Below are 14,699 nucleotides of genomic sequence, written 5' to 3' on the forward strand. Positions count from 1 at the left end.
GCTGGGTGGGGAGGGAGGGGCTGGGTGGGGAGGGTGGGGAGGGGCTGGGGTGGGGAGGGGCTGGGTGGGGAGGGGCAGGGTGGGGAGGGTGGGGATGGTCTCGGTGGGGAGTGTGGGGCTGGGTCCGGGGTGGGAGGGGTGGGGCTGGGTGGGGAGGGGCTGCTCACCCCGTGGTGCCCTTATAAAACTCAACGTTTAACCTACTCACGCCGGCTTGTGCCCGCCCTCGCAGTCGGGCATATTTGTGGAATACACCACGCCGCCGTTGACCCTGGCCATCGACCGAGCAACCCAACGTTCCTACCAGCTCCCTCTGCAGGAATCTGTTTTTACCAGGTCAAGCCTCACCACTCAGCAAAATATCTCTCTATTAAAAGCGACCTGTCAACAAATGAAATTCACAGCATCCCAAATACTATTAAAAACACGTCGATTTTAAATGACGGAAAAACTGTTGAAAATCTACGGGGAAAGATGCAAACTCCAAATATACAGACGTCAGGGTCGGGATCGAACCCATGAACCTCCCATCATCAACCTCTCGTCCACCAAAATGTCGTCTCGGTCATTCCCTCCTCTCTCCTTCCTGCCTAGCGCTCCTTTTGTCCAGCTGCTCATCTTGAGCCGTGCCCTCCGTCTGCCTTGGGGGTCTTCTGGCCCTGTCTGCTGCTCTTTTCTCTCTCTCTCGCCTATCCCAGTTCCTTTCCACGTTTCCCCATTCACGATTTCGTTGACTCTGCTGCGTATCCTCCTGCCAGGCGTTTGTCGTGGGTACAAAGGTTGCGTTGGACGCAAACTTGCGTTTTGTTTGAGCAAGCATTGGTCCCATTCTGTTTAGCATCGACATGGGCCCCATTTGGAGCACTGCTATGATTTCTCGGGCCGCGCTAAGGGGCCGTTCATAAATGACGTCACGTAACGGGGGGGGGGGGGGGTCAGACATTTGTGACGAGGGGGGGGGGGGGGTTGAGAAATGTGACGTCACATCAAAATGCGCAACTTTAAATAAATATAGACAAAACGTTCTACGTAATGAAATATAATTTTTGATTAATGTTACCTCCTACAACATCAGAGTGCAGCGCCACATTAAATACGCACTACAATGACAATAGTTTAAAGCGATTTGAAGCATGTTTTATTTTGGGGGGGGGGGGCGGACAGCTTTGTGACGTCATTTGAGGGGGGGTCTGACAACACCGCTGTGCAGGTGACACCATAATTTACCTCCAGCGAACACCAGATTCGATGTCGGCAACATCTCTGCTTTCGTGGTCATGAATGACTGTAAAATCATTACCTACTATAATCACCCAGAAATGTCTGTCCGTCCCGCGCGTGACGTCACTCCACATGAGGCCCACCCCCCCTCATTAGTATTCATGAGTGGGTGGATTTTTACACGAACTGAATTCAATAATTGATTACGCAAAGTCATGACGTTTTTTTACAGAAAGTGACGGTAAAAAATAAATCTACTCAGCACAGTGCTGCATCCGTGCGTGACGTCACTGCAAAAGAGCCCCCCCCCCCCCTTCATTAATATTCATGGCCGCGTGGAAATTTACACGAACGCACAAGAAGGTCACGCACTCCACATGCCGCACCCCTCCCCAATAACCATTGATCGGGTGACGTCACTCCACATGGGGCAACCCCCCATTAATAATCATGAGCGGGTGACGTCACTCCACATGCCGCACCCCTCCCCAATAACCATTGAGCTGGTGACGTCACTCCACATGGGGCAACCCCCCTCATTAATAATCATGAGCGGGTGACGTCACTCCACATGCCGCACCCCTCCCCAATAACCATTGAGCTGGTGACGTCACTCCACATGGGGCAACACCCCCCCCCCCCCCTCATTAATAATCATGAGCTGAACAATTTTTCTATTTTACTAATTTTTCTATTGAATATTTCAGATTTACTGCAATTTTCATCCGTCCTTGGACGGGCAAAAAATCTAGTGGATGAAGATTTTTTTCTCTCCAGCTAAATGACAATAAGGGGCCGTCCATAAATGACGTCACGCACCTGGGGGGGGGGGGCGTTTGAGAAATGTGACGTCACATTAAAATGCGCAACTTAAAATAAATATATAATTGTTTTACCAACACTAATTGTTATAACAACACTCCTACAACATCAGAGTGCAGCGCCACATTAAATACGCACTACAATTACAATAGTTTAAAGCGATTTGAAGCATGTTATATTATCAAAATGGAAATATGGTTTTGGGGGGGGCAGAGCTTTGTGACGTCATATTTGAGGGGGGGGGGCTGACTTTGTGACGCCGTGTGACAAGCGGGGGGGGGGTCAAAAATCGTCCAAAATCGCGTGACGTCATTTATGGACGGCTCCTAAGACCAAACTCCTCTTTGTGAGCTCTCCGCAACAATTAAAAAGAAACTGGGACTTTTCAGCCGAGTTATTGATGGCCAGGACATCTGCCCGAAGCATGAGATAAAGTAATCTTGGGATTAGATGTCCGATCCGTTCCTTTCTTTCGAATCTCACGTTCATAAGGTTGTGAAAACCTCGGTTGTTTTTAAATCCTTTATTAAATCCTTTATATTAAGTTCGCTTGCTTGCTTGCGTGCTTGCTTGCTTACGACCGTGCAAATCTTTCGGTCGTTTTTAAACCCACTTTCCGTGATCCAATCGAGCTGACATTTTGCACACAGACTCGTTGTGCGTGACAATTAATGTTTGTGAAATTTTTTTTCCAAAATTTTACACTTTTTAGGACAAAAATATTATTTAATTACCAATTGCTTAATGGTACAATGCAATCATCTGACCCATAGGTGGCAGACATCTCAAGCCAGAGGACGAGAGGACTCTAGCCGCCACGCATATAAAGGATTTATAGTGAAAAACTTTGTTTTTACTGGTTATACTTATATTAAGTTCGCTTGCTTGCGTGCTTGCGTGCTTGCTTGCTTATGACCGTGCAAATCTTTCGGTAGTTTTTTAACCCACTTCCCGTGATCCAATCGAGCTGACATTTTCCACACAGACTCGTTGTGCGTGACAATTAATTTTCGTGAAAATTTTTTTCCAAAATGTTACACTGTTTAGGGAATTTTTAAAAAATATTTAATTACCAATTGCTTAATGCTGCCAGACAATCATCTGACCCATAGGTGGCAGCCATCTCAAGCCAGAGGACGAGAGGACTCTAGCCGCCACGCATATAAAGGATTTATAGTGAAAAACTTTGTTTTTACGGGTTAATTTTTTTCATCTCAGAAATATTTATTTCTCGACTGCACGACATCGTCACACCGGCTGATTCCGAGAGGCTGGTGATCCATACACGTGGCCTCTCGCGAATCGATTACTGCAGTGCCTCGTTTCAAATACGCTCCTTGCTACGTAGACTACACATTGTTCAGACTGCGGCAGCGAGGTTGGTGACCAGAAACCCCATTTACGTGACCACATTTCTCTTATCATTACCCTGGCTTGCGGTCTCGAAACGAGTCGAGTTTAAACACATTCCTGCGGAGGGAGCTGGTAGGAACGTTGGGTTGCTCGGTCAATGGCCAGGGTCAACGGCGGCGTGGTGTATTCCGCAAATATGGCCGACTGTGAGGGCGGGCACAAGCCGGTGTGAGTAGGTTAAACGTTGAGTTTTATAAGGGCACCACGGGGTGACCTGCCCCTCCTCACCCAGCTCCACCACTCCCACCCCCATCCAGCCCCACCCAGCCCCTCCCCTCCCTCCACACCCAGCCCCTCCCCACCCTGCCCCTCCCCTCCCACCCCCCACCCAGCCCCACCCTCCCCACCCCTCCCACCCCCACCCAGCACCACCCTCCCCAGTCCCCACCCTCCCCACCCAGTCCCTCCCCACCCTCCACACCCAGCCCCTCCCCACCCTGCCCCTCCCCTCCCTCCCCCCACCCAGCCCCACCCTCCCCACCCAGCCCCACCCTTCCCACCCCCACCCAGCACCACCCTCCCCAGTCCCCACCCTCCCCACCCAGCCCCTCCCCACCCAGCCCCTACCCACCCTCCCTACCCAGCCCCTCTCCACCCAGCCCCACCCATCACATTTTTGGATGCACGACGGACGGACGGACACAATAATCCCCTGTGGGCTGGTGTAACCAGGAGGTTCCTACCAGTAGAACCTTCTAGTTTTTAAAGCTGCGGGGGGCGGGGGGGGGGGCTGCGTGCGGGGGCTTGGGGGCGGGGCGTGTGGATGGTGCACCACGTGTTTCCGGCGAGGGCTGTCAGCTGACAGCGCTACACACGTGTGTGTGTGTCTGTGTGTGTTGTCCGTGTGTTGTCCGTGTGTGTCGCCCGTGTGTCCGTGGCGATGTCGCCGACTCTGACCCCGCCCGTGCTGTGGGCGCAGCGCCACGACTCGGTGTCCCTCAAGGTGGACCTCAAGGAGGTGTCGGTGAGAGGCGAAGGCCGCCACGGGGAAAGGCCGCGACGGGGCTAGGCCCGGATCGCGACCTTCACTGATTCATTCATTCTACAGCGGCAGCAGCGAGCCCAGCCTGACACGACACACACATCACACACCTACACCACATCACACACATCACACCACACACACCACACATCACATCACACCACACACATCACACACCTACACCACACACATCACACCACACACATCACACACACCACATACACCACACACACACATACACCACACACACCACATACACACATCATACACCTACACCACACATCACACACCTACACCACACACATCACAAACACCACACACACCACACACATCACACACCTACACATCACACACCTACACCACATCACACACCTACACCACACACATCACAAACACCACACACATCACACACCACACCACACACATACACCACACACATCACATACACACCACACACATCACACACCACACACCCATACACCACATACACACCACACACACGACACACCCTAACACCACACACATCACAAACACCACACACGTCACACACATGTCACACACATACACCACACACACCACACACACCACACACACACCACACACATACACCACACACACATCCCACACATACACCACACACACCACATACACACCACACACATCACACACCACACACACTACATATCACACACACCACACACACCACATACACCACACACACATCACACACACCACACACATCACACACCTACACCACACAACACACATACACCACACACATCACAACACACACCACACACCCAAACACCACACACATCACACATACACCACACACACCACACACACACAACAAACCACATACACCACACACACCACACACATCACACACCACACACATCACACACCTACATACACATCACACCACACACATACACCACACACCTACACCACACACACCACACACACAACACCACACGAATAGGCTATCGCTAGTGCGACCAGTTGACAATGCGACCGAATCGCTTCTAGGCAGAAACCCAGCAGCACATTGCGCCAACAACACTGTGACCCTTCAAGGAAGGGAACGCGGATACGACATTGCGTGTGCTGTGTAATCATCAATGTTGTAGAACGTGAAGGGCCATCGCCCCGAAACGTCGGCTATATTTATTTAGCCCCCCTCCCTTGCAAGGCCACGCGATGTTGTTGTTGGCCTGTTTGCCGGGTAATGATAATAATGTATGATAACATTTATATCGCAGCTTTTCATCGATGATCTATCAATGCGCTGTACAGGACACAAGCAGCAGCAGCAGCAGCAGATTTGTCATACAAATCATGCAAATACATTTTAAAATAATTTACGAAATGCACTAAACGTTTAATACGCGGAAGTGTATACTGTATATAAATAGGTTTTAATTTGCATTTGGGTGGTTGCAGGTGGTCAGTGATGGGGCACTTGGTGCTGCTGCTGCTGCCACCGTGTGAGAGGCAATCTCACAAGTTGGACTCAAAGTGCACCTAGCCTGGCACTGACGCCGTGGGGACGTCATCGCTACTTGGTGGCGAATGGCGGTTGTGGTGGTGGGTGCCTCGCCTTGGCAAACGAGAGGGAGGGTTAACCTTGAGCTTGGCTGCTGAGCCAGAGGCGTTCACAGATAAGGCTGGATGAATCAAGGTCCCCATTGCACAATCCGGGGCGCCGCGGTGGCTAGGAGATGTTAACTACCTCGCCTGGTGTGCAGGAGGTCGTGGGTTCGATCCCGACCCTGACCCCTGCTGCTGTATATTTTTAGTTTGTGTGTCTCTCTCTCTCATCATCATCACGGTGGCTAGGAGATGTTGACTCCCTCACCTGGTATGCAGGAGGTCATGGGTTTGATTCCGACCCTGGCGATGACTGCTGCTGTATATTTGGAGTTTGCGTGTCTCTCTCATCATCATCACGGTGGCTAGGAGATGTTAACTACCTCGCCTGGTACACAGGAGATCGTGGGTTTGATCCCGATCCTGACGGCTGCTGCTGTATATTTGTAGTTTGCGTGTCTCTCTCATCATCATCATCACGGTGACTCGGAGATGTTAACTACCTCGCCTGGTAGGCAGGAGGTCGTGGGTTCGATCCCTACCCTGGTGCATGCTGTGTATTTGGAGTTTGCGGTGTCTCTCATCATCATCACGGTGGCTAGGAGATGTTAACTACCTCGCCTGGTATGCAGGAGGTCGTGGGTTCGATCCCACCCCTGGTGCTTGCTGCTGTATATTTGGAGTTTGTGTGTCTCTCTCTCATCATCATCATCATCACGGTGGCTAGGAGATGTTGACTACCTCGCCTGGTAGGCAGGAGGTCGTGGGTTCGATCCCGACCCTGACGCCTGCTGCTGTATATTTGGAGTTTGCGGTGTCTCTCTTTCATCATCATCATCATCACGGTGGCTAGGAGATGTTGACTACTTCGCCTGGTATGCAGGAGGTCGTGGGTTTGATCCCGACCCTGGCGATGACTGCTGCTGTATATTTGAAGTTTGCAGTGTCTCTCCCTCCGTGGTCGTTTGGATTTTTCTCCTCTACGGGGCCTCCGGTTTTTCCCCTCCACATTTACAATCAACACGCGTTGGAGTATTTCGCCTGCTATAAATGTCCACGCGGTGGTGATAAGCCTCTTCGTCCAGCTATCATTCGTGATGGCCAGCTCGCTGCTGAAGAGCGATACAACTCAGTAGGGGTCCTCCTTACACCTTGGCAAAATAAAAACATAGACCAGACCGGGACCTGGTCCCATCGTCCACTCTGAAGCAGCTGGCTTGTGCAGCAGCAGCAGAAGAAGGAAGCGATGGTGAGTCGTGTCGACTGTCAGTGCCATCAAGCCGGCGTGACGGAGTCGTCTTCTTATTCCCAGAAGTGTAGTTAAGTAAAAACAAAACAACAACAACTTCTTGGTTCTTTCGGTAAAGTCACGTAGAAGGGAAATAACTAAATAATAAAACTAAAACATAAGAAAATTATGTTTTATTTTTATTATTTTAATAAAATTATGTTTGTTTTATTTTTATTATTTTATTATTTTCCTTCTACGTGACTTTACCGAAAGAACCAAGAAGATGAATCCCTGCAGTCACGAAAGCTTTAAATCGAAAAACAACAACAACCCCATATTCTTGGTTCTTTCGGTAAAGTCACGTAGAAGGGAAATACTATTATTGTATTATTTACCTTCTACGTGACTTTACCGAAAGAACCAAGAATATGAATCCCTGCAGTCACGAAAGCTTTAAATCGAAACAACAACATCAACCCCATTTTGTATTCGTAGCTTCTTCTGTGCTCGAGTCCCCAGAGAATGGAGGAGGCGAGGGAGAGGGTGGCGACGAGGGAGGGAGGGAGGCAGGGGCCGGGTGGGACCTGTTCTGGACTGTTCTTGCCTGCTGCTTACTCGGGTTGCTGGGGATCAAGGGCGGTTCTCAGACAAAAGACATTGCCTTGTTTTATTGATTAATGCAGGGACCTGTTTAATAGTCTTGGCATTTCGGGACCCCCCCCTCCGCCCCCCCACTCTGACCTGGGCTGGTGCAGCTGCTGTGGTTGGTGTGGCCGGTGGGGCTGGTGGGGCCGGTTGAGACAGCGTGGTGGTGTGGCCAGGTCTGGCCTGGCCGTTGGGGCGGTGGGGCTGGGTAGAGTCCGGCGGGCCCAAAGTTGTGACATTTCTGGGTCTGTCGGGGCCGATGTGACCGGTGCAGCTGGTGTTGTCGGTGGGGCCGATGGAGACAATGTGGTGGTGTGGCAGAGTCTGGCCTGGCCGTTGGTGCCGGTGGGGCTGGGTAGAGTCCGGCGGGCCCAAAGTTGTGGCATTGCTGGGTCTGTCGGGGCCGATGTGACCGGTGTAGCTGGTGTTGTCGGTGGGGCCGATGGAGACAATGTGGTGGTGTGGCCGGGTCTGGCCTGGCCGTTGGGGCCGGTGGGGCTGGGTAGAGTCCGGCGGGCCCAATGTTGTGGCATTGCTGGGTCTGTCGGGGCCGTCGGGGCCGATGTGACCGGTGCAGCTGGTGTTGTCGGTGGGGCCGATGGAGACAATGTGGTGGTGTGGCCGGGTCTGGCCTGCCCATGGGGCCTATGGAGCTCTGGAGCCGGTGTGGCCAGCCTGGCCGGTGGGACTGTTGGGGGCAACGCGGTCGGGGTCTGACGAGGGCGATGGGGCCGCTGTGGCCGAACGGGGTCCGGTGTCCCTAACTCCGCAGGCCTCTCCCTTTCGCAGGAACATGAAGTGGAGTGCAGGGGCAAGACGATCGTCTTCAAAGGTACGCACAGGGCTGGCTCTCTCGCCCGTTTAACACAGGGCTGGCTCTCTCGCCTGTTTAACACAGGGCTGGCTCTCTCGCCCGTTTAACACAGGGCTGGCTCTCTCGCCCGTTTAACACAGCGCTGGCTCTCTCGCCCGTTTAACACAGGGCTGGCTCTCTCGCCCGTTTAACACAGGGCTGGCTCTCTCACCCGTTTAACACAGGGCTGGCTCTCTCACCCGTTTAACACAGGGCTGGCTCTCTCACCCGTTTAACACAGGGCTGGCTCTCTCGCCCGTTTAACACAGGGCTGGCTCTCTCGCCCGTTTAACACAGGGCTGGCTCTCTCGCCCGTTTAACACAGGGCTGGCTCTCTCGCCCGTTTAACACAGGGCTGGCTCTCTCGCCCGTTTAACACAGGGCTGGCTCTCTCGCCCGTTTAACACAGGGCTGGCTCTCTCGCCCGTTTAACACAGGGCTGGCTCTCTCGCCCGTTTAACACAGGGCTGGCTCTCTCGCCCGTTTAACACAGGGCTGGCTCTCTCGCCCGTTTAACACAGGGCTGGCTCTCTCGCCCGTTTAACACAGGGCTGGCTCTCTCGCCCGTTTAACACAGGGCTGGCTCTCTCGCCCGTTTAACACAGGGCTGGCTCTCTCGCCCGTTTAACACAGGGCTGGCTCTCTCGCCCGTTTAACACAGCGGTAGGGAACCTCCGGCCACCTTTGTCTCCCTCTAGGCAGGGCTGGGGAACGTCCGGCCCGCGGGCCGTATGAGGCCCGCGAAATCATTTGGTCTCTGGCCCTGCCAAGGCAACCGCAGGCGGGACTCGAAATTCAATACATCTAGGAGCAAACCTGGAAAAGCAGTTGCGAGTAGCAGCAACATCAACATTGGCTAACATCACACACGCCTCGCCAAAGAGAAGCAGTTACAGCCATCGCATTAGGGGTGGGTTAATTAAATGTTTGACCAAATATAACAGGCACATTTTAAAGTTGATAATGTTGTATGGCCCGCGAATGATGTTATAAATATCCAAATGGCCCTTGGCAGATAAATGGTTCCCCACGCCTGGTTTAACACGACATAGGAGGCTTTCGCGACCGATATCCATAGAGGTTTTTAGGTTCGGTCGCTTAAATATATAAAAGTCGTTAAACCCGCCACCACCCCATGCAGCCAACTCGTAAGGGTTGTCACGTGAACAGAACGTGCCAATTCGTGTGTTGCAGATCAAAGCCACTTAGATTGTAAATGTTGTGGTTATTGCTCTCCAACCCACCGGCGTGCTGGACTAGTGACGAATTGGCCACCCTGTTTACGTGACAACCCTTACTAGTTGGCTGTGTCGGGTGGTGGCAGGTTTATCGACACATTTTTTAGTTTACACGATCTAACCCAAAAAAGCCTGTATTATGGAGGGCTCTCATCGTCATCGTCGGCTTAATCGACTCCAACTTGAGATGAACCAGAATTGCCATGAGCACCGTTGCCGACAATCACACTCGCGCGTCTTCAAAGTCGTCTTCATCACCACGATCAGCATCTACAGAATCCATTCTTGGTTCTTTCGGTAAAGTCACGTAGAAGGGAAATAATAAAAAATACAAATAAAACATAAAATAATTCTCACGACGTTTCGGCCACAATGACGCTGTCTTTCTGACAGACATGTTCTTCACCTGAGGACGGCTGCTTGCATTGTGGCTGAAACGTCGTGAGAATAATTTTATGTTTTATTTTTATTATTTTATTATTTCCCTTCTACGTGACTTTACCGAAAGAACCAAGAATGAATCCCTGCAGTCACGAAAGCTTTAAATCCAAATCTACAGAATCATTAAAATCAACCACATCCATCATCACGGTCATGGAATTGGCCAAACATCCCGGCATCCAGCACTCTCCTGAAAATTATTCTTAGGACTTGGCGAGGCTTAGCAAAGGGTGTAGCCACTACTGCTGCTACTGTCTATGTTGCCATCGCCTGCATTTCCACCTCCATCACCGAAGACAAATATTCCCCCGTATAGCCTTAGCAGACTGTTGGAGCAAGTACTGTTGTTAGCGAGTAGCACCTATGAGAAAGCCGGCCACCTTTGTCTCCCGAGTGGCGATGATTACACGTCGCACCTGGTACTCATTTGAAGCCGAGTCGACCTAGGGGAGGCCCAGGACCGGTTTAGATAATCGTCGCGAGCGGGATTCGAACTCGAGTCGCCGGGTTCGTATCGCGTCGCGCTAACCTCTTGCACTTTACCGCTCCGCCGCCGCCGTCGCCACCGCCGTGGTCACCGTCACTGCCGCCACCACCGTGATCACCGCCGCTGCCGTGGTCACACGTGGTCACCAATGCCGCCGCCAACGCCGTGGTCACCGCCACCACCGTGGTCACCGCCACCGCCGTGGTCACCGCCACCGCCGTGGTCACCGCCACCGCCCACCCGCCAGGCTACGGCTACGGCGCCCAGGGCCAGAACCGCTACGGGTTCTCGCTGGAGCTGCTGGAGGCGGTGGAGACGCCGGCGGCGAGCGTGCGCGTCACGCAGCGCGAGGTCGCCATCACGCTGCGCAAGGCCGCGCCGGCCTGGTGGGCGCGCCTCACCAGCGCCGAGCGGCGCCCCAACTTTGTGATGCCCGACTTCGACCGCTGGATGGACGAGTCCGACGCCGAGGAGGAGCTGCGGCTCGAGGTGAGGCTTGGGGGTTGGGCGCGAGGAGACGGAACCCGGCCGCTCGCCAATGACGATGACGATAACGACGACGGTGATGACGATAACGATGATGAAAACGACGACGGTGATGACGACGGTGATGACGATAACGATGATGAAAACGACGACGGTGATGACGATAACGACGATGAAAACGACGACGGTGATGATGAAAACGACGACGGTGATGACGACGGTGACGACGATAATTGTTTTTTTACACTTCTATCTGGCAACAAAACTGACACCTTTTTTTTACGAGGAGTCATGTTTGCATAGACCACAATACCTGCAGTCACAATGCAAACAAAAAACACAACTCTGATAATGTATGCACTGTCCTTGAAGTTGATTGGTCCACACTCGAGACCGCTTTCCTTAGAGCCTAGTCTCACATGGTGCTGGCTCTAAGGAAAGCTGTAGTCTATGCAAACATGACACCTTGTAAAAAAAGGTGTCAGTTTTGTTGACAGATAAAAGGGTAAAAAACCAATTATAATGTTTACTGGCAAATGAGGTTCCAATGGTGTAAATGATGATGACGACAAGGATGACAACGTTGACAATGACGACGATGACAAGGATGATGACGACGATCACCTCGTCGTCGACGATGACCACTACGACGACGATGATGACAATGACGACGTCGCGATGAGAAGGGCCGATGGGAAGGGGAGGCGTGCGTGCGGGGAGGGTTGGTAGATCACCGCGCAAATGTTGTGAAACTCCCTTCCCCCCCGCGGCTGGCTGTCGAGGAGGAGCCGTAGCCAGTCTCTGGCAGGAGAAGGCGGTCACAGCAAAAGCGTGGACTGTGCACCTGTTCCCTCTGTACGAGATAGAGCGTTTCCCCCTCGCACGTGGCTTTTCTGCGGACGCTGCGGTTTCCTCCCCGCATGTATAAACGCTCATTAATCGGCGGATAAACCAGCGTGCGTAGTGGACCATACAGCATGGGCGAAGGTTGGCGCCGGCTAGTCACCTGGCCACTGCTGCCTCTCCCGCTCGTCCGTGCCCCCCCCCCCCCCCCCCCAGCGCCTCCAAGTCATTCTCGGTCTGTTCGAGAGCGATGAGCGGATACTCTTTTTAACTCGACTAAACAATTTTTATTTTACCAGGTAAGGCCCCCACTGAGCCACGCAGCTCTTGTTTCGGGAAGCGACAAACGAGAGAGCCCAACGAAGTGGCTCGTCGCGCGGACATTTATAGCGGCGAAATACTCTTAAAGCGCGCGTTGAAATACTCTAAACCAGGGGTGGGGAACCTTTTTTCTGCCAAGGTCTATTTGGATATTTATAAAGTCATTCGCGGGCCATACAAAATTATCAACTTCAAAATTAGACTATTATATTTGTGTAATAAAGCTCGTTGAGACGACTTCTGGAATCCGTCTTTTATTCAACTTATGTTACAGTTACTTCACGCTGCTGACAGGCAGCGTGAGAGGGACAGATAGAGAGAGAGAGACGCACTGCCACGTGGCAACTCGGAGCCCCGCTCCCGCGTGGCCCCCTTCCTCCGTTCGTTCCCGTTCTGACCACGTGTCGTTCGTCTCCACCCCTATTTAATACCCGGGTCACGTGGTACGTTTCCGCCAATCCTCGTTAGCCTGCATCGAATCTTCCAGGCTCCCTCGTCAGCTCCCGGGACCACGCCCCTGACTCGTCTCCCCATTGGCTGAGGCCAAAGCCAGCAGAACCAATCCTTACAGCTGTCACCTTTCCATGACGTCAGGGCCACGCCCCTAGGCTTCCCCCCATTGGCTGTAAACCAGAACCGGCAGAGCCAATCACCATGACGAGTTGTGATACGTCAGTGAGCCGGATATATCCTCATATTACATTTGGTCAAGCATTTAATTAACTCGCCCCTAATGTGATGGCTGGAACAGACCAAATGGTTTTGCGGGCCTTGTACGGCCCGCGGGCCGGACGTTCCCCACCCCTGATCTAAACGCACCTGGATTTTTACCCCCGCAAGGCCCAGAGAGAAATATCCACGCGACCACGGTGAGCACGTGCACACTCCAAATGCCCGGCGTGCGGCGACGGCGCGTTGTCCGTGACGGGCGGTGACGGTTCTGCCGCCGTGTCCCCGCCTGCAGGAGATGAAGAATATCGGGAAGGTCACCGTGGAGTCGCGCGTCCGCAAACACCGTGAGCTCCGTCCCCGCATCCCCGGCGCAAAGCCACGGAGCGCAGATGGTGGCGGTGGGACTGGTGGTGGTGTGGTGGTGGTGGTGTGGTGGTGGTGGACTGGTGGTGTGGTGGTGGTGTGGTGGTGGGACTGGTGGTGGTGGTGTGGTGGTAGTGTGGTGGTGGTGTGGTGGTGGTGTGGTGGTGGTGTGGTGGGATGGTGGTGTGGTGGTGGGACTGGTGGTGGTGTGGTGGTGGTGGGACTGGTGGTGGTGTGGTGGTGTGGTGGTGGGATGGTGGTGTGGTGGTGGGTCTGCTGGTGGGACTGGTGGTGTGGTGGTGGTGGTGTGGTGGTGGGACTGGTGGTGGTGGTGTGGTGGGATGGTGTTGTGGTGGTGGTGTGGTGGAATGGTGTTGTGGTGGTGGTGGACTGGTGGTGTGGTGGTGGTAGACTGGTGGTGTGGTGGTGGTGTGGTGGTGGTGTGGTGGTGGTGTAGTGGTGGTGGTGGTGGGATGGTGATGTGGTGGTTGGATGGTGGTGGTGTGGTGGTGGTGTGGTGGTGGTGGGACTGGTGGTGGTGTGGTGGTGGTGGTGTGTGGTGGTGGTGGTGTGGTGGTGGTGTGGTGTTGGGACTGGTGGTGGTGGTGTGGTGGTGGTGTGGTGGTGTTTGGATGGTGGTGTGGTGGTGGTGTGGTGGTGTGGTGGTGGTGGGATGGTGGTGTGGTGGTGGTGGTGGTGGTGGTGGGATGGTGGTGTGGTGGTGGTGTGGTGATGGTGGTGTGGTGGTGGTGTGCTGGTTGGACTGGTGGCGCATTGTGGTTTAACATGGTGGGTTTTGGTGAGTAGAGGAACTGACTGGTGAGTTTTCTGTGCCCCTCCCCCATGCATTGCACTGCAGTGATGGTGGTTGTGGTGTTGGTGAGTAGTGGTGAGTGGTGGTGGTGGGACTGGTGGTGTTGGTGAGTAGTGGTGAGTGGTGGTGAGTGTTGGTGAGTGGTGGTGTTGGTGAGTGGTGGTGAGTGGTGGTGGGGGTGAGTGGTGGTGGTGGTGAGTGGTGGTGGGGGTGAGTGGTGAGTGGTGGTGGTGAGCGTTCTCCGTCTGCCCCGTGCAGCGCTCTCCACGCTGCACCG

At 53.4% G+C, this 14,699-nt stretch overlaps 1 protein-coding gene across 1 annotated transcript in view; it reads left to right on the forward strand.

The window, feature by feature from the left end:
- Positions 1-4,252: 4,252 nt before the first annotated feature.
- The window catches only part of HACD3 (3-hydroxyacyl-CoA dehydratase 3), an 18,305-nt gene continuing 7,858 nt past the window's right edge, over positions 4,253-14,699 (forward strand). Inside the window, exons 1-4 of the mRNA XM_061568340.1 lie at positions 4,253-4,420; positions 8,694-8,736; positions 11,171-11,412; positions 13,538-13,589. Coding sequence (XP_061424324.1) covers positions 4,337-4,420; positions 8,694-8,736; positions 11,171-11,412; positions 13,538-13,589 — 421 coding nt within the window. The 5' untranslated portion in view covers positions 4,253-4,336. The remainder of the gene's footprint in view (positions 4,421-8,693; positions 8,737-11,170; positions 11,413-13,537; positions 13,590-14,699) is intronic.

This window comes from Lethenteron reissneri, chromosome 1, assembly GCF_015708825.2.
Source record: "Lethenteron reissneri isolate LAM-NWPU_2019-01 chromosome 1, ASM1570882v1, whole genome shotgun sequence".
Classification (NCBI taxonomy): Eukaryota; Metazoa; Chordata; class Hyperoartia; order Petromyzontiformes; family Petromyzontidae; genus Lethenteron; species Lethenteron reissneri.